This window comes from Coregonus clupeaformis, chromosome 29 (assembly GCF_020615455.1).
Source record: "Coregonus clupeaformis isolate EN_2021a chromosome 29, ASM2061545v1, whole genome shotgun sequence".
Taxonomy (NCBI): domain Eukaryota; kingdom Metazoa; phylum Chordata; class Actinopteri; order Salmoniformes; family Salmonidae; genus Coregonus; species Coregonus clupeaformis.
Genome location: NC_059220.1, coordinates 17,603,373 through 17,624,509, shown reverse-complemented (window position 1 = coordinate 17,624,509; position 21,137 = coordinate 17,603,373). Strand labels below are relative to the sequence as shown.

The 21,137-nt window shown below is 43.6% G+C and overlaps 1 protein-coding gene across 1 annotated transcript; it reads left to right on the top strand.

The window, feature by feature from the left end:
- The first annotated feature begins 1,333 nt into the window (after positions 1–1,333).
- LOC121544694 (dapper homolog 1) lies at positions 1,334–12,784 on the top strand. Its single transcript, XM_041854764.2, has 4 exons — positions 1,334–2,090; positions 4,582–4,711; positions 8,579–8,734; positions 10,037–12,784. The coding sequence occupies exons 1-4, from the start codon at positions 1,692–1,694 to the stop codon at positions 12,076–12,078; spliced, it is 2,727 nt and encodes a 908-aa protein (XP_041710698.1). The 5' UTR covers positions 1,334–1,691; the 3' UTR covers positions 12,079–12,784.
- Positions 12,785–21,137: the final 8,353 nt, after the last annotated feature.

Here is a 21,137-nt window from a genome sequence, read left to right as displayed (position 1 = left end):
AAAACTGATACCGTGATTTTATGTTTTCTTCAACATTTGTATCGATTTAATTTGTATCGACCTGCACCATAAACCCTAATTAACAATGTACAAATGTAGGTTAGAGAATGAAATAAGTGTCTGTGGGGATAGCAGATGCTTACAATGCTGTCCAGAAGGATATTCTAGGCATGACTGTATGTTTAAAATTAGCTTCAGACATGATTTCCTGTCCTCTGTGATCGGATGGTGTGGAAACCTTCCCTGGGTAAATACACACATCAATAGTAAAGATGCAGAACAGGCACAAGGGATTGATAGAGAGGCTGGTATTGAAAACCTATATGTTTTCTTTTCATGCACACCCCAAGGGAATAAAGGAAGGTTGGTTGTTTATTAAAGGGGTAATATCATCTGGTAAGCTATCATGACTGGGTGTTATAGCTGCTCCCATTGTTATTTAATATGCACTGTGAAGTTTAAGGACTGAAGACATAATGAATACAATGACCATTACTGAAACATTACTTAGCTGTCAATAAAATGTGTTTGTAAACTTGGTACATACTGATAAACTCTCTCCTTTAAATTTCATGAAAATAGTATTTATCAATAGATCTACAATGTAGCCTGTAGAAGCTCTCTGTTCTTCCCTGTGATTTCTTAACACAGGATGGCGCCCTCATCTTTAGGTAAAGAATACAACCTCATTCTCATGGGAAAAAAGGCACACCCATTGCATACCATATCTGTCTTAATAAACATGACGTAATTGCCTAATGAATTGTTAATAAAACGTAATTAAGAGGTGCGAATTGCACGAATGTTTTTTTGCCATTTGAATTGCAAATCAGATTTTACAGTAGGCCTAGCCTAGTCTGATAATGTACCACACCTTTTCCAAATACCAGACGGGTAAATGTTCATTAAATAGTTGTATGCAAATGTATGCACTCACTAACTGTAAGTCGCTCTGGATAAGAGAGTCTGCTAAATGACTAAAATGTAAATGTCAAATGTTTTTGCATTTATTGTCATCGATTGATTTATAGTTAATATGTAGGCCTACTAAAGATTCAATAGCCACAAGGCTGACAGCAGAATCTCAGCTCTTTAAGTTATTAGCCTACTTGCAATTGTTAGGCGAATTATATTTAATAAAGCACATTTTATATCTGGAAGAAGATTAAAGGAATCATATATTAAGTGTGTAACTCCAAGTTATTATTATTTTATATCACATAAAGGGGAAGGGTAGATCAATTAGGGAGAAAGGTAGGACTGGCAGGCACTAAGACATGTTGCTACCACGGAGAAAGTAGATGGGTCTCCAAAGAGAGACGTGGTCCCACACTACTCACCACTATCCTCAGAACAGTGGAGCTGCTTGCCAGAGAAGCATCTACATCCTGCCTACCTGACATTACATTTAAACTTTTGATCATGCAACTTTTTCTGATTTCTGCAAACTGAAAAGCACTAAGATTTATCGCTTCATCTTGGAGTCCGCGACGGTGTTTGAATAACAAACGGACCAGTTTTTACGCACGCAATTTGTGTCCAGTGTATGCAGGTTGTTGGGATAGCCGCTCCAACAGACAGAAAAGTTATGGATAAGTCGTTTAGTGGTCTGGAAGATTAGACCATGGAATGTGCGTCCACAGATGAACGTTTTTGATGCGCGTCATGATTTTCTAGGCTCTTCACAGTGAATGTATGTGGCCCGCTGTTGCCAGTTACATGTTGTAAATAATCGCTTCTTGGATATGGATACAATGAAACAAACAGCTGCTGTTGCAGAGATGCTGGCCTCCAAGGATTGCACATTACAGTTGCGGGAAAGGAGACAATGCGATAAGCACTCTCGGGAAAGAATAGAGGCAGAGATGGATCGGGTGCGAACTCGGGAGAGATTGGAAGCCACTCTAGCCGGTCTCGGAGAGCTGGAATACTTGAGACAGCGACAGGAATTACTGGTCAGAAATGTGTTGAATCACCAGGAGTACTCTATACCAACAGAAGATCCAATGTGCGTTACCCGTGAGGAGAATTACTTGAACTCGGAGGAAAAACTTCTAGAAGAAAATATTTTATTGCTAAGAAAACAGCTGGTATGTAGACTGAATATAAAGTCATGTATTTATTCCACCAAAGTGTTTTGGATAACATTAATACTTATCATCATAATTAGGCTGAGTTTTATTTGCATCCGTTATATTTTATAAACTTATATTTTGGTTAGCCTACATTTCAAAAGCTGTCGTGGTTAAGGGCTTGTAAGTAAGCATTTCACGGTAAGGTCTACACCTGTTGTTTTCGGCGCATGTGACAAATACAATTTGATTTGATTTGAAATACAAGTCACTCTATTAGTGTGTCGTTGGATTGAGTCCATCCGAATTGTTAAACAAGAGGTCTATTTTCTGACTGAGTCGCAGCTCCAGTCCATTCACGTCCAGGGAAAATGAGAACATAGCGGAACATAGCCAAGACAAGCCTACTGATAAAAGTTGGCGACATTGTTTGCTTCGCCAGGCAGGCGCAGACAAGAGGTGCGAAGTCTGTGAAAGGTTGAGGGATATGTCTATGATAAAGGTTTACAATAAAAAAACAGCCCTGTAAATTAGATTTCCAGAATCATTTTATAATTGTGGCCCTTTAGTAGCATATGACCAGCTGTAGCCTTTTTTCACTCACTCACAGATAAAATCATTGATACATTTGTAACCTAATATTTTGGAAAAGTTCTATGTAATTATTTTCTTCTGATTACAATAAATGAACGATTCCATTAGATCGATCTGGCATTATAAACCAATGCAAGCAATTGGGCGTCCAAAGGCCGAAGTTCGCACAGAAATGGAGAGAATAGCAAGATGGCTATTAGAAAGGAATGAGTGTTATTTAAATCAAACTTCCTGAAGGGAGAAGGAAACTCCTGATGTACTCATGTGGTCTGCGAGGGGGTCCAGCCGCTTGAATGAGATTTACTGATGAGTTACAATGGATGGGGAGACTGAAATGAACTTTTGCAAGCAGATCTCCCACCCCCTGCTGCTGTTAAAGGATGCCAGGGAGTTATTGGCTGGTTGTTTGAGATTAGGCCATTTAAACCGACCAAAATACACCTGGGTTCAATTAGGCAGAAAGGCAGTAAGGGCAAAAATCATGAATGGACTCAGTATTAAAATGTATTGGGAAAAAGTTGCAATTGTTGTATTATACCCTAACCCCATAGGGTTTATTGTAGGCCTAAATTAAATCAGATTGGTTTTCAAATTCATTCTATCATTACAGACCATTTCCCTCTCAGCCTACACAGACATTCCCTAGTAAAATACCATTTTGACATTTACACATTCTCACTGGTTTGTTAAATTACCCTGTCAACCCAGTGGGAGGATAATTTTATTCAGCAAAACAACCATTGGTCTGCCTCTGCTAGAGATGCCTTTCCCAAATGGTACTTTGTGTGGAAATGTTTTCTGAAGCCATAGCATGCTCAGAGCACATTAATCACCCTCTGCCTCCTGTCATAGGCCTGGTTTTATGGCCTGCCAATCTGCTGCAGAGAGAGAAGAGAGAGAGGAAGTGTTGCAGCTCAATATAGCCTGGAGTGTGTGTGTGTGTGTCATTACTAGCCTCAGTCATGGAGCAAATGGTAGCTAAAATGCATAATGCACAGGGGACAGGCCTCCTGAGATGGCTACAGCCTATATCTGTTGCCACATAATTGTCACAAATGTAGTGAATGTAAATAGGGTCTGACTGTCACTGAGCCTTCAGGGTTGACATTTTCAGTTGGTCTTTGAATTCAAACCACACTCTAGAGCGGAATGGTGGAATGTAACCACCACATGATCTGGGTGATGTCATGTATGACCCTGGCTGTTCCACATAACCCGCATGTTTGATCGAGGAATTGTTTTGCTCCCACAAGACGTGATTCTAATTTAGTTGGGATACTAATGGGTTTTGATAGGGCGACATGGTCTCGCCAAGATGTTGAAGACTTGCAGCACAGTAACTAGAGGCTTACTTTCAATGACCAACATTCAAGGCTATAGAATTAATCAGAAATGTAACCAAAAATAAGGAGATAAACATTCTGTTGCTATACAGAACAACACTAAGGATTAAGCTATAATAATAATAATAATAATAATAATAATTTGGTGGGTGCTTATATTTGTCCTATTTCACACATGTACAACTCAGTGGCCTTGTGGTTAGTGTCCGCCCTGAGATTGGAAGGTAGGGAGTTCGATCCCCGGCAGTGTCATACCAAAGACTGTAAAAATGGGACTCAATGCGTCTCTGCTTGGCACTCAGCATTAAGGAGATAGGTTGGGGGTAAGGCCACCTACTTACAAGTGTGTATTAATATGCATGTGTGAATTGGAAATGTGATTTTTGCATATCCCAACTCTCCCTGAGACACCCTCAGTGGGGCCAGCTGTAGATGTCATAGGCAGAACTAGCTGTAGTCCAGGGCTGAAGGCAAGCTGCACTAACGCCCTGGACAAGAGCTAAGGCAGAACTAACTGTACTTGCTGTACAACTGTAACTAACTGTGTTACCTGTGTGTGTGTTTCCCTCCAGAACTGCCTGAGAAGGAGAGATGCTGGTTTGATCAATCAGCTGCAGGAGCTGGACAGGCAGATCAGTGACCTCCGATTGGACACTGAGGTGTCACGTGAGCATGTGGAGACAGACAGCCGCCCAAGCTCAGGTTAGTCTGGTTCTACAATAGAATTAGAATGGATTCTAAAGGTTCTACCTCAGAATGTTACCCTGTGAAAACTAGACATGATTAGTAGTATCTGTCAACTGAGTCAATTCAACTTAACTGAAGTAATTGAGGATACTGCAAAACGTGTAATCCCCCAAAGGTATAGGGTTTTTAACACAGGGATTCTCAAATGAGGTCCATGGACAGATCTAAAAATATATAACAAATATACAGTGGGGAGAACAAGTATTTGATACACTGCCGATTTTGCAGGTTTTCCTACTTACAAAGCATGTAGAGGTCTGTAATTTTTATCATAGGTACACTTCAACTGTGAGAGACGGAATCTAAAACAAAAATCCAGAAAATCACATTGTATGATTTTTAAGTAATTCATTTGCATTTTATTGCATGACATAAGTATTTGATCACCTACCAACCAGTAAGAATTCCGGCTCTCACAGACCTGTTAGTTTTTCTTTAAGAAGCCCTCCTGTTCTCCAGTCATTACCTGTATTAACTGCACCTGTTTTAACTAGTTACCTGTATAAAAGAGACCTGTCCACACACTCAATCAAACAGACTCCAACCTCTCCACAATGGCCAAGACCCGAGAGCTGTGTAAGGACATCAGGGATAAAATTGTAGACCTGCACAAGGCTGGGATGGGCTACAGGACAATAGGCAAGCAGCTTGGTGAGAAGGCAACAACTGTTGCCGCAATTATTAGAAAATGGAAGAAGTTCAAGATGACGGTCAATCACCCTCGGTCTGGGGCTCCATGCCAGATCTCACCTCGTGGAGCATCAATGATCATGAGGAAGGTGAGGGATCAGCCCAGAACTACACGGCAGGACCTGGTCAATGACCTGAAGAGAGCTGGGACCACAGTCTCAAAGAAAACCATTAGTAACACACTACGCCGTCATGGATTAAAATCCTGCAGCGCACGCAAGGTCCCCCTGCTCAAGCCAGCGCATGTCCAGGCCCGTCTGAAGTTTGCCAATGACCATCTGGATGATCCAGAGGAGGAATGGGAGAAGGTCATGTGGTCTGATGAGACAAAAATATAGCTTTTTTGGTCTAAACTCCACTCGCTGTGTTTGGAGGAAGAAGAAGGATGAGTACAACCCCAAGAACACCATCCCAACCGTGAAGCATGGAGGTGGAAACATCATTCTTTGGGGATGCTTTTCTGCAAAGAGGACAGGACGACTGCACCGTATTGAGGGGAGGATGGATGGGGCCATGTATCGCGAGATCTTGGCCAACAACCTCCTTCCCTCAGTAAGAGCATTGAAGATGGGTCGTGGCTGGGTCTTCCAGCATGACAACGACCGGAAACACACAGCCAGGGCAACTAAGGAGTGGCTCCGTAAGAAGCATCTCAAGGTCCTGGAGTGGCCTAGCCAGTCTCCAGACCTGAACCCAATAGAAAATCTTTGGAGGGAGCTGAAAGTCCGTATTGCCCAGCGACAGCCCTGAAACCTGAAGGATCTGGAGAAGGTCTGTATGGAGGAGTGGGCCAAAATCCCTGCTGCAGTGTGTGCAAACCTGGTCAAGAACTACAGGAAACGTATGATCTCTGTAATTGCAAACACAGGTTTCTGTACCAAATATTAAGTTCTGCTTTTCTGATGTATCAAATACTTATGTCATGCAATAAAATGCAAATTAATTACTTAAAAATCATACAATGTGATTTTCTGGATTTTTGTTTTAGATTCCGTCTCTCACAGTTGAAGTGTACCTATGATAAATATTACAGACCTCTACATGCTTTGTAAGTAGGAAAACCTGCAAAATCGGCAGTGTATCAAATACTTGTTCTCCCCACTGTATATATTATTAGGTACACCCGTCTAGTACCGGGTTGGACCCCCCCCTTTGCCTCCAAAACAGCTACAGATATGCTGTGGTGTTCAATCGTTGCTCCGTTGGTATCAAGGGACCTAATGTGTGCCAGGAAAACATTCCCACACCATTACACCACCGCCACCAGCCTGTACCATTGACACCAGGCAGAATGGGGCCATGGACTTATGCTACTTACGCCAAATCCTGACTCTGCTATCAGCATGACACAACAGGAACCGGGATTCGTCGGACCAGGCAATGTTTCTCCACTCCTAATTTGTCCAGTGTTGGTGATTGCCTTCCCACTGGAGCTGCTGCTTCTTGTTTTTAGCTGATAGGAGTGGAACCAGGTGTGGTCGTCTGCTGCAATAGCCCATCCGTGACAAGGATCGACGAGTTGTGCGTTCCGAGATGCCGTTCTGCACACCACTGTTGTACAGCGCCGTTATTTGCCTGTTTGTGGCCCGCCTGTTAGCTTGCACGATTCTTGCCATTCTCCTTTCACCTCTCTCATCAAAGAGCTGTTTTCGCACACCGGACTGCCGCTGACTGAATGTTTTTTGTTGGTCGCACCACTCTCGTTAAACCCTAGACACTGTCGTGCGTAGAAGGCCCAGGAGGCCGGTCGTTTCTGAGATACTGGAACCGGCGCACCTGGCACCGACGATCATACCACGCTCAAAGTCACTTAGGTCACTAGTTTTGCCCATTCTAAGGATTAATCTAACAGTAACTGAATGCCTCAATGCCTGTTTGCCTGCTTTATATAGCAAGCCACGTGACTCACTGTCTGTAGAAGCGAAACATTTTCGTGAATGGGGTGGTGTACATAATAAAATATTTAACATTTCATTTTTTTTAATGAATATTACTAACAACAGATTAAACAAATGTTGGCCAAAGGATCCGTGGAATAAGTTGATAGGGTGTAATATAATGTAATTATTTATTTATTTATTTATTATTGGGCATACAATAACACTTTCATTCTAATGGTGCAGCCTTCTTATTGGTCAACAAAAGACGGACCGTTTCTTGTTGTCAAATTAACTGGGGCAAGCTTCAAACATGTAGAAATCGCTCAGCCCCAGTCAATTTGACAACAAGAGACGTTTGTCTTTTGTTGACCAATATGAAGGCTGAACCATTAGTTTCACAATATTTTTCCACAAAAAATTGCATTCTATCATTCCACCATTCCACATATCCACAGTACTCCACCAATTATGCATTTTCCAACTCAATACTTCTTGTATTCCCCTTAAAAAAATGTGAACATAAATGCACTGCAATTCAAGCTTCAAAACGGTAATTTTTTCTCTCTGCCTCAAAATGTGTAGAAATGCAGGATTTTAGCCTTAAAGCTGCAACAACAAAAATAGTCTCTCTGCCCCATGACAAAATGTGTAGAATTGCAGGAAATGAGCTTGAAGACTGGGTTCCCAGGGTCCAAGACTTGGTTTGTCAGGCCATGCACTGCCAAAGTCATAGTAAAACTCCTTGTATGATATTTTTATCTCACTCGAGTTGTGTTCTGATTTGATGGGGTCCCTGATGAATTTACTATCACAAAAGGGGTCTCCGGCCACAAAGTTTGAGAACCCCTGTCTTAGCAAATAAACACAAACATGACATAGAAATGACTGGCAATGCAAAAAAGATATATAGTTTTAAATGGGCAACAATCTCACACAGAGAATTAGCATTCCACCAGTCAAGCGTGCCAAGAAATTACAGAGCGGATGTAGGGTATGCTATGCTGCAAATAGAAGAAACGTTCATCTAGTCTAATATAAACCCTATCTACACAAAAAGCCTTGTTTTCTAAGTGCTTGAGATTTTCTGCCTTAATTCTTTTAATAGCCGCAGCCTGTCATGTAATAAATTGTTGGACGACAGCTTCCTCCGTGCGGCGTGTAAAATCAATGTGTTAAAATGTTCCCTTCTGTTTCTCTGCCCTCTCTCTCTGTGTCGCTCTCTCTCTCTCTCTCTCTCTCTCCCTCTCTCCAGGCTTTTACGAGCTGAGCGACGGCGCTTCAGGGTCGCTCTCCAACTCATCCAACTCGGTGTTCAGCGAGTGTTTGTCCAGCTGTCGCTCCAGCACCTGTTTCTGCAGTCCCCTCGACACATCGCTGTGTGCCTCCGAGGGAAGGCTCAAATCTGCAGGTGAGGGAGAAGCCTCCACACCACAGCCCCCGTAGCACTAGGGTTTGGGCCAATTCCATTTCAATTCGGTTATTTCAGGAAGTAAAATGAAATGCAGCATAAGACAGCACAGCACAACATAGACCCCCATAGCACAGCCTCCCATAGCACAGTCTAGGCCACCACTGCACAGCCTAGCCTAACATAGGACAGCACAGCAAAGCCTAGGGCCCATGGAAATGACATGGTCCTGGTGTTTTATGTCACATGGTCTGTCTAGGGAGCAACAAACAGGCTGAATCCTTTTGTTGTCCTTTGCTGTGTAAACACACACTCTTTCCTTCTTTCCCCAAAGACCCCCGTCAGGCTGTCACACACCCCCACCATCTATGCACTTAACTTGGGTCTCAGTGTCGTCTTTTAGTTCAATGCTCCATTCCAGCTGGCCCCAGTTCAACTTCTAATAGTTTCCTTGGTGTCATTGCCATTAGTGGGGTTTGTTGTGACAACACTTTGATTAAGTTTCAAACGAGCGATAGAAAAAAAAGAGTAGGAAGGAAACACAAAACACTATTAATGTCCAAATGGCACCCTTTTCCCTACATAGTGCACTATAGGCCCTTGTCAAAAGTAGTGTACTATATAGGGAATAGGGTGTCATTTGGGACATGGCTACTGTCAGTTGAGCTAGATTCCCAGCCAGGCCAGGCAGATGGCTCAGCTCTAACTAACAGCCACTTATGATGATAAGACACAAACAGAAGGTCCATTAACACGTCCAAACCAACTGCCCCCTTCGTTAGCATGTTGAGAGGATGCTTTGCTTCACCCTGTCAACACTACATGCCTACTGTAAGCTTCTGTGTGGCATTATTGTTGAAACTAGGAAATGGTATGGAAACTGGTGGTATCTGTTGTTTTATACCATGGATGCGCAACTTGTAGGCCCGCAGATCAACTTCCAGTCGGGGGGGACTCAGTCGGGATCTCAACTTAATGTTGAGAGTTAGAATAGTATAATACACAAGGTGCAATTTTCACACAGATATCATATCAAAACAGCAAACATTTCTCTCCACCCTATGGCAAAATGAGTCGAATTGCAAGAAACTTGCTTTAAAACAACAACATTTTCTCTACGCCCCATGGCAAAATGTGGAGAACTCAATTTTTTAAATAATTATCCGCTGTCAAGAGGGGGGCCGCTAAAATGTTTTACCATCACGGTTTTATACTGTAGTCGTGTGTGGTTTCCATATGAATGACTAGTGGTGTATCTGTTGTTCTGGAGTCCTTATATTCTGTCTCCTGTCTGGTTTTCAGATGAGCTGGGCAGCTGTGCTGAGTGCGAGGGCCAGTGTGAGGAGCAGCAGATGACAGGAACAGTCAGGAGGTCCCTCTCCGCTACCTACTCCCCCTCTACAGACACCTCCTCCACTCAGGACATCCAGTCCAAGTACCACTGTGACCTGATCGCCAAGAACGGCAGTGATGTGTATCGCTATCCCAGCCCCCTCCACGCCGTGGCCGTACAGAGCCCCATCTTCTTACAGTCTCTGGCCGGCCACATCAAAGAGGACGGAGGGCTGTCAAAGAGCACCGGCTGCAGCGAGGGCTCCGGTGACTGTCAGAAACTGGAGCAGCAGCCTATTCTGGTGCCCCAGAGCACTTCCTGGTCTGCCTCCCACTCGCTCGCTAATAAACGACTGGACAATTATATCTTCGGCCTGCTTCAGAGGAGGGCGCAGCCCATGAGGACCAACAAGCCGCGGACGAGCATCAGCACAGACCCCTCCAAGAGCATCCTAAGGCAAGGTAGTCTGTGTGTGAGGCAGGCTAGTGTTAGCCAGCAGCCACAGGGACTGTGGACTGCTCCTGTTCCTGACCTCAAACCAGCCTGGCAGACGTGTTTACATGCAGGAGGTGCCAGTAACAATGATCCAGGAACAGGCTCCCAACAGAGACAGTGGTCAGTGGAGAGCAAAGGGGAAATCCTCTTAGAAAATGGGATTGTGTCCCAGTCTTTGGGCCAACCTCAGAACGGATATGCCACAATCAACAGCAGTGACATTCACATCAACAGTCTGGTGACCACCAACAGTCTGGTGAAAAAGAAGGCATCAACCAATAAAGGACTTCCATCGTCGACCGGTCCTCTGTCTAAGGATTACCAAGACCTGGGCGCCCCTAATGCCAACTCCTCCCCCAAAGAGAGAAAGCAATCTTATTTCCCTGCTGCTCCAGAGGAAATCAGTACTAAACCCTCCCAGACACTGCCAAGAGACCTCACCAAAACAGGCACTCCCAAGAAAAGCCCTAAGAGCAACGCGGTCCAGACAGCCCAGAGCACTATGGAAAAGAGGCCAATGCTGGAGCTGGTGAGTCTGGGGTCTTCCTCCCAGAGCCAGGATGAGGGTCAGGGTCACATGGTCAATGCCCAGTACATCCCTGCCCAGAGGCAGGCCGTCAAGCTCCGCAAGGGGGGCAAGAACGTCAAGATTGTGAAGGTGAAGAGCGCCTCCCTGAAACCACACAGGGGGATGCACGCACACGCTGAGCCTGTGTCATCAGAGGCGGCAGGGACAAGGGAGAAGGGTCACCGATCTGGAGGGTCTAGGAAGTCTCGTCAGCCTGAGGAGGTACAACATGTGCACAAAGTCTCCTCCAAGAGGGGGGCATCCTCCAGGGCCAAGCGCACCGTCCCAGCATCTATCCCAGAGGGCCGGGTCCTAGAGAAACACACGGCCATGGTGTCCACAACAAGGTCCACTGTGACCAGGCATCACAGCCACCATGGCAGGGAGGTGGTGGTGGCCAAGCCCAAGTACAAGCGGACAAGCGGACAGGACTACAACCGTGGAAGGTTGAGAGCCATCACTGAGGTGCCTTACGATGAGGCCCTCAGGAGAGCCCACCGCAGGCAGAAGAGGGAGCTCCTCGGCCAGGTCTCCACCACCACCACCACCACCACCATGTACCTGCCCTCCAACGTGCAGTTCACCAGCCCTTACGCCTACGTGGCCGGAAGCGACTCTGAGTACTCTGCAGAGTGCGCCTCGCTCTTCCATTCCACCATCATGGACACCAGTGAGGACGAGCAGAGCAACTACACCACCAACTGCTTCGGGGACAGCGAGTCCAGCCTGAGTGAGGTGGACTTTGTTGCGGAGAGCACTACCAGCAGTGACTCTGAGGAGAGCGGAGGGATGAACTGGCCCCAGTTTGCAGGGCAGGGTGCTGGGCCTCAGGAAGTAACCGCTGCCCAGGCTAAGGCCTTCGTCAAGATCAAGGCCTCTCACAACCTGAAGAAGAAGATCCTCCGCTTCCGTTCTGCGGGCTCGCTGAAACTGATGACGACTGTATAAGGGAGGGACTTTATGGTGTCGGCAGGAAGCAGCGACTAAGCCAATCAAATTGGCTGCTCTCTCTCTGCCCAACAAGTGCCTAGGCTGATTTTCTTATTTACAGAAAGTCTCTGCTAAAGTCAGTCTCCGAGACATTTAAAGAAACATTTTAATTGGGTTGGTACAAAATGTCCAGCAGACTCCCTCTCCCTGCACTTTCTGACAAACATTGGACAGGGTGAAAAGCATCTGAGTAGCCCCATTATTTTGTTGTATGTAGCCATTTTTTGTATTTATTATGGACTTTACCCTTGCTATAGTACATGGCAAAAAATCTGTAAATGCTTTTAATGGTTCTGGTTTACTTTTTGGATTAAAGATATTTAAAACGTAATATATTTGGTTGGTACTTCTTGGATACATATTTGACTGATGATTGATGATTGAAGCATAGTATTACTTAAAAGTGGCTGTAAGGAATATTCATGCATATATAGACGTAGTCTATTCTGAAAACTGACATGTTCCTACTTGAACTGCTGATGATACCATGGTAACGCTTTGATATATGTACACATAAGATCTGCATGAGCAACTGCTTTACCTTCATCTGTTGTTGATACCAAGTAGCTAGCTGTACATTGTCAATTGTTGTATAAAATGTCTGTGTGTTAATACTGGTACTTAACCTTTTTTATGCTTTATTAAATGTCTGCTTTAAAATCAATATTTGGTTGTCACCCCTTCTGAATTGTGCACTGAGGTAGCATAGTTTGTTGACAACTCGACATTATCATATTCAATGTGATCTTTCACTCAATTTTGTCTCAATAAATCAATGTAACTTGGACATTCTAGAACCTTATCTACCTTAGGTCATTCTACAGCATAGAAATATAATTGTATTTCTATGTTCTACAGTACTAATGCGTATTCCAGAACCTCACCACCTTCATATACTGAACAAAAATATAAACGGAACATGCAACAATTTCAACGATTTTACTGAGTTACAGTTCAAATAAGGAAATCGGTTAATTTAAATAAATAAATTGGACCCTAATCTATGGATTTCACATGACTCTGCAGGGGCGCAGCCATGGGGGGTCATAGGCCCACCCATTGGGGAGCCAGGCCCAGCCAATCAGAATACGTTTTTCACCACAAAAGGGCTTTATTACAGACATAAATATTCCTCATTTTCATCAGCTGTCTGGGTGGCTTGTCAGACGATCCCGCAGGTGAAGATGCTGGATGTGGAGGTCCTGGGCTGGCGTGGTTACACGTGGTCTGCGGTTGTGAGGCCGGTAGGACGTACTGCCAAATTCTCTAAAACGACGTTGGAGACGGCTTATGGTAGTGAAATTAGCATTAAAATCTCTGGCAACAGATCTGGTGGACATTCCTGCAGTCAGCATGCCAATTACACGTTCCCTCAAAACTTGGGACATCTGTGGCATTGTGTTGTGTGACAAAACTGCACATTTTAGAGTGGCCTTTTATTGTCCCCTGCACAAGGTGCACCTGTGTAATGATCATGCTGTTTAATCAGCTTCTTGATATGCCACACCTGTCAGGTGGATGGATTATCTTGGCAAAGGAGAAATACTCACTAACAGGGATGTAAACAAATGTGTGCACATAATCTGAGAGAAATAAGCTTTTTGTGCATATGGAAAAATTCGGGGATCTTTTATTTCAGCTCATGAAACATGGGACCAGCACTTTGCATGTTGCGTTTATATTTTTGTTCAGTATTTAGATCTTTCTAGAATCTCCAGTACTGAAGCGTTGCTTCAGATTCACAAATGACTTATAGACAACTAAACAAATAGTGTTTTCACTCCACATATTGGGCCGTATCACAGTCCTGTCTGTGTTTGTGCCCAGATGCTCTCTCTTTGGTGTGTCTGTCTCGCTCAAACGCTAAACTCACTGATCACGTCACAGTGTTAACATGACACCCTGTCTCTGTGTGACACTTAGGCAGTCAACCCTCTCAGGCTCAATATTCCAATCCACAACCTTGCCTGGCTACAAGAGGTGGGAGGAAAGACGGAAAAAATAAGTCAATTTTCAGCCGCTGTCTGGGATTTAATTAGTTACAGAAAATTGTATAGGATATTTATAGGGAGTGGGAGGATATGTACAAATGGCAGCAGTACTGTACATTATGCATTCACGTTTGACCTTTAGATTATTGTCGGCACCATGTCCTCAGGGCAAATATCATCCAGTTTACATGTTGAATTTTTCATATCTATATAACAACATGGAGTCAGGCAATGACACATGCAATTTGTAGTTTTCCAGTGACCCTCTTTCTCGTTACCCTGCAGAAATGAAAGCCAGGGTAGCGTGTGTGCGTGCGTTGGGTGTGCGTGCGTTGGGTGTGCGTGCGTGCGTGCGAACGTGTGTTCGGAATAGATAACAGGATCATTTCTGACCCGTTGTTTTGGGTCAGACATTGCTGCTTTGGGTTAGCTTTCATCCCAGTCACGTTAATATGCTTTGTTTAAACTTCCACATCTCTTATGAGATCCCGGCCCAACCAACAACACATTACTGTTACGTTGGGAATAATTGTTTTGTTTCTGGCTGTAAATTATTCCAAAAGTCATTCTCGATGGAGGCAAACTAATTTATGAAACCATGGTTGAGACCCAAATGGCACCCTGTTATTCCCTATGTCGCTACTTTCGACCAGTCAAGTGATTGTTAGTACACTATATAGGGTATAGGTTACAATTTAGGACGCAACCTCTGTTTCCATTTTAATAAGAGGTCCAAATTGACCCTTGTTTATAATGTAAAAAGAAGAGCAGCTCAAATTAAGAAGGTCTGTTTCCCAAATGGCACCCTATTCCCTATGTTGTGCACTACTTTGGCCCTGGTCAAATGTAGTACACTGCATAGGAAATAGGGTGCCATTTTGGACAAATCCAAGGATTTGTCTACAATAACTATGCATCGTGTCATAAAAGGTTTATATGTATAATAATTTATTTACATGATACAGTGAGGGAAAAAAGTATTTGATCCCCTGCTGATTTTGTACGTTTGCCCACTGACAAAGAAATGATCAGTCTATAATTTTAATGGTAGGTTTATTTGAACAGTGAGAGACAGAATAACAACAAAAAAATCCAGAAAAATGCATGTCAAAAATGTTATAAATTGATTTGCATTTTAATGAGGGAAATAAGTATTTGACCCCCTCTCAATCAGAAAGATCTCTGGCTCCCAGGTGTCTTTTATACAGGTAACGTGCTGAGATTAGGAGCACACTCTTAAAGAGAGTGCTCCTAATCTCAGCTTGTTACCTGTATAAAATACATCTGTCCACAAAAGCAATCAATCAATCAAATTCCAAACTCTCCACCATGGCCAAGACCAAAGAGCTCTCCAAGGATGTCAGGGACAAGATTGTAGACCTACACAAGGCTGGAATGGGCTACAAGACCATCGCCAAGCAGCTTGGTGAGAAGGTGACAACAGTTGGTGCGATTATTCGCAAATGGAAGAAACACAAAATAACTGTCAATCTCCTTCAGCCTGGGGCTCCATACAAGATCTCACCTCATGGAGTTGCAATGATCATGAGAACGGTGAGGAATCAGCCCAGAACTACACGGGAGGATCTTGTCAATGATCTCAAGGCAGCTGGGACCATAGTCACCAAGAAAACAATTGGTAACACACTACGCCGTGAAGGACTGAAATCCTGCAGCTCCCGCAAGGTCCCCCTGCTCAAGAAAGCACATATACAGGCCCGTCTGAAGTTTTCCAATGAACATCTGAATGATTCAGAGGAGAACTGTGTGAAAGTGTTGTGGTCAGATGAGACCAAAATCGAGCTCTTTGGCATCAACTCAACTCGCTGTGTTTGGAGGAGGAGGAATGCTGCCTATGACCCCAAGAACACCATCCCCACGTCAAACATGGAGGTGGAAGCATTATGCTTTGGGGGTGTTTTTCTGCTAAGGGGACAGGACAACTTCACCGCATCAAAGGGACGATGGACGGGGCCATGTACCGTCAAATCTTGGGTGAGAACCTCCTTCCCTCAGCCAGGGCATTGAAAATGGGTTGTGGATGGGTATTCCAGCATGACAATGACCCAAAACACACGGCCAAGGCAACAAAGGAGTGGCTCAAGAAGAAGCACATTAAGGTCCTGGAGTGGCCTAGCCAGTCTCCAAACCTTAATCCCATAGAAAATCTGTGGAGGGAGCTGAAGGTTCGAGTTGCCAAACGTCAGGCTCGAAACCTCAATGACTTGGAGAAGATCTGCAAAGAGGAGTGGGACAAAATCCCTCCTGAGATGTGTGCAAACCTGGTGGTCAACTACAAGAAACGTCTGACCTCTGTGATTGCCAATAAGGGTTTTGCCACCAAGTACTGTCATGTTTTGCAGAGGGGTCAAATACTTATTTCCCTCATTAAAATGCAAATCAATTTATAACATTTTTGACATGCGTTCTTCTGGATTTTTTGTTTGTTATTCTGTCTCTCACTGTTCAAATAAACCTACCATTAAAATTATAGACTGATAATGTCTTTGTCATTGGGCAAATGTACAAAATCAGCAGGGGATCAATTACTTTTTTCCCTCACTGTATATTGCATGTGTATAAGAACTAGTATATTCATTTAATTGTTCTATCGTCAGAGTCCAAACGCCTGAAAACAGCCGAGGGAAGTCTAACTAGTGTCTAAAACGAACATCTTGTACTAATCTCAAGTATGGTTTTCTACAACTATTTGTCTCGTAATTTCTTTGTGGTATCTCTAGGCTGTAAAATATGTCATTTACGAGCATTCATGGAGGTTAATTTTTTAATTTTTATATATATGTTTTATTGTCACATACACCGGATAAGTGCAGTGAAATGTGTTGTTTTACAGGGTCAGCCATAGTAGTTCGGCGCCCCTAGGGTTAAGTGCCTTGCTCAAGGAAAAGTGAGTGAGTATACAGTTGTGCAATTAGTATCAACCACATATCATTACATTCCCTGTAACTGGTTCATAAAGAGTTCAATCCCAGCCACAAAAATGTCCTCCCAAAGTAGCTTTCATTTTTGTGGCTCAGACAGCAATAACACTGACACACCTAGCTTAATGTTGCAATAAAAACAAATACCATGCGACTAGATCGCAAATGCATTTAACTAATTGTAAACTTCCACTGCTTTAATGAGTCCAGCTGTAGGACCATGACACACAGCTAGATGTAGGGATATGTCTAGCTGTATTTAAAGTTTTCCTAATGTATTTGTAGTTTATCATATTATCGTCATCAGAACCTTGTTGTTGCAGTAATTTATGGGAGTTTCTATCACCTTTCCTTTTCTGGAAGTGTTATGAATTCTTCAATGTGAACATATCAAGAATGTCAACGCTTGGAACCAAGATGGCCTCCTAGTCAGGTGACCTATCAGGTGACCATCATTTCACTATAAGGATGGCCGACAATAGCCCTCAAAACATTTCATGGTTTGGCAGCCATCGGAAGACTTAATCAAATCCCTCCTGGTGGTCTTGGCATAAGTGATTACCAATCACCACTGATTTATCATAACCTTTGTTCAGACTAGCTCAGTACAAGTAGCTTAGGCCAGTTGCACTTGTGCGGTGCAGAGGTGGAGCATGTTCACTTCGGTAGCCTTAGCTCAAGGTCAACAGTCTCCTCAAGGAAAAGGGAGATTGAGGAGCTGAGAGATAGTTCAAGACTGTGTGCTATGTGTGGCATCCGGACAGTGTTGATTTAGCCATAGTCTGTGGTGGCCCTCCAGGGCCCAATGACTCTCAGACTCTTCAACAGAGATGAAACAGAATGCTGCATCCAAATGGCATCCTATTCCCTACATAGTGCACTACTTTCGACCAGAGCCCTATATGAATAGGGTGTAATTTGGGACGCTGGCAGAATGCTGGCCTTTTAGACAGGGGCCTGTCTTCCAGGTCACTGCAGGGCCACGTTGGATAACTTAATACCTAGACAACTGGTAGGAACACACACGCACACAGAGGCTGCACGGATTTAAAGCAAAAGGGTCCCAAAGGGGGTTTGATGTGGACCTGGGGAGGGAGGGAGGGAGGGAGATGATTATCAGATGGCATGTGGCTCTGAGGCATGTTGTGTATGCTGACTGCTGGGGACCAGCTGGTGTATAAGGAAGGACATCTCTGTCTACAGTATATATCTGTCCTCTAATGAGAGGCTATTGTTGGGGATTGATTCAGAAATTATAACTATAGCTGGTGGTAAATCATTACATCTTCTGTCTGCTGTATGCGTGCCCTGCAACTGAAAAGATCTTGCTCCCAAGCCAAGGACCTAGACGTCCTAGTCAAGTCAGTATTTTAAAGCTTTCTATGCTGACTGCCATTAAGAGCAGCCTTCACTGACTCCTCCCGGAGTTCAGCCACCCCAGATAGCATATTAACACGTTGGTGCCATGATTTTGTATTTTCCTTATAATAAATTAGCTTTAAAACTCCAAAATGTATAGAATAGCAGGAAATTAGCTCTAAAACAGCAACATTTCCTCTCAGCCTCATGACAAAATGTGTAAAATAGCATGAGATTAGCTATACAATTGTGGAGATGATTTACGGACACGTCTGGTGCCCACATTGATTACATTTGTCCAAATTGATTATGTTTGTAGCACAGTGAGAGCAGTGGCGTGTATTCATAGATGCCAAGGGAAGCCAGACTATAAAATAATTAATCTTTCGTCTCTCTGTGTTTCATAATTGTCCTTCAATTCGGAAGAGGCTGAATGTATCTCACCGGAGAACGCATCAGAGCGAACGAAACGGCACCCCTCTGTCTCTGTATGTGTTGCCCATCTATCTGATGCTGTCTGGTCAAAAAATTGTATGATATTGTTGCCGCCCGTTGCATTGAATGCAAGGGAAGCCAGCGAGCACTTGATAAAAAAAGTATACAATAATAGTCAATCAGCGTTGAACTAAACTGAGTGATCTCATCTGTGAATGGTCCTGGCGCATCAAAAATAAGTGTCAAGGAAAGCCAGTTTGGATTTTGCTTCACACCAATCACATCACATCAAAAGCCAAAAGTAATTGACAGAAAAAAGGTGATTTGTTGCATCTCGTTGTGTTGTTGTCCTCCAGTGGCTAGTTAGCTAGCAGAAATTTGCACTTTCCTAAATTAGCCATCGGTGGAGATAGGGATTTGGACTTATGGTTTTACTTAATTCTCCATACTGGCCAATGATTATAATGCCGATTCTGATCCAACCATAAATTCATATATTGTGCCTCTGGCCTGAGAGGATGGAAATTCAATATGTAGCTAGATGTAGTAGGCTAATGTTAACTAGTTGGCTAATCGTTGCCCATGAAAGGAAGTTAGGTTAACGAGCAAGCATTTTAGCCAGAAAGCCTAGGACAACAAAAACTAAACACGTGTACTGTATGACAGAGTCATAGACCATTTCGTCAACATGTAAGAGAGGAGAAAGGCATTGGCGTTTCTCTACAAGTATTGTGTCAACATGCTTTTTCTACTTACGCACACAAACAAACACACACAAACACACACACACACACACATACACACACAGAGAAATCAGCCCCATGGACAGCCACATGATATTTTATGTTTATGTTGATTGGACTAAATTGTTTTTGGAATCTTTTAGTTGTCACTGTATTAGACTAAGCATACCTTAGGTGATTTGATGATGTTGAAATGTTGAAGTTGAAATGGTGCTGGAATAGTGGAGGCAGCTCATTTTCTTTGCGACTTGCGGTTCTAAATTAATAGTTGTTTAGTAGTCCAAAAATGTTGGAAACATTAACTTGATTGACCATGCTGTAGGTCATGTAACTGTTTGTTACGTGCAAGATAATATGCCTTTTGGACTCCACCGGAGAGATGTTGCTCTCCAGTTTTGTGATGAAACAAAGGTGTGGTTGAATTTATTCTGCCATTGTGTCTTCTTATTGTCTCGGCCTATAGGCCTGTATATCACACTTGCAAGGCATATGAACTAACAGGTTATAGAGGAAACAACGCAATTATCACAACACATAGGTTGTAATATGGCTAATATGTGATCAAATCAAATCAAATCAAATCAAATTTTATTGGTCACATGCGCCGAATACAACAGGTGCAGACATTACAGTGAAATGCTTACTTACAGCCCTTAACCAACAGTGCATTTATTTTAAACAAAAAAAGTAAGAATAAAACAACAACAAAAAAAAGTGTTGAGAAAAAAAGAGCAGAAGTAAAATAAAGTGACAGTAGGGAGGCTATATATACAGGGGGGTACCGTTGCAGAGTCAATATGCGGGGGCACCGGCTAGTTGAGGTAGTTGAGGTAATATGTACATGTGGGTAGAGTTAAAGTAACTATGCATAAATACTTAACAGAGTAGCAGCAGCGTAAAAAGGATGGGGTGGGGGGGCAGTGCAAATAGTCCGGGTAGCCATGATTAGCTGTTCAGGAGTCTTATGGCTTGGGGGTAGAAGCTGTTGAGAAGTCTTTTGGACCTAGACTTGGCACTCCGGTACCGCTTGCCGTGCGGTAGCAGAGAGAACAGTCTATGACTAGGGTGGCTGGAGTCTTTGACAATTTTGAGGGCCTTCCTCTGACACCGCCTGGTATAGAGGTCCTGGATGGCAGGAAGCTTTGCCCCAGTGATGTACTGGGCCGTACGCACTACCCTCTGTAGTGCCTTGCGGTCAGAGGCCAAGCAGTTGCCATACCAGGCGGTGATGCAACCAGTCAGGATGCTCTCGATGGTGCAGCTGTAGAATTTTTTTGAGGATCTGAGGACCCATGCCAAATCTTTTTAGTCTCCTGAGGGGGAATAGGCTTTGTCGTGCCCTCTTCACGACTGTCTTGTTGTGTTTGGACCATGATAGTTCGTTGGTGATGTGGACACCAAGGAACTTGAAGCTCTCAACCTGTTCCACTACAGCCCCGTCGATGAGAATGGGGGCGTGCTCAGTCCTCTTTTTTTTCCTGTAGTCCACAATCATCTCCTTTGTCTTGGTCACGTTGAGGGAGAGGTTCTTGTCCTGGCACCACACG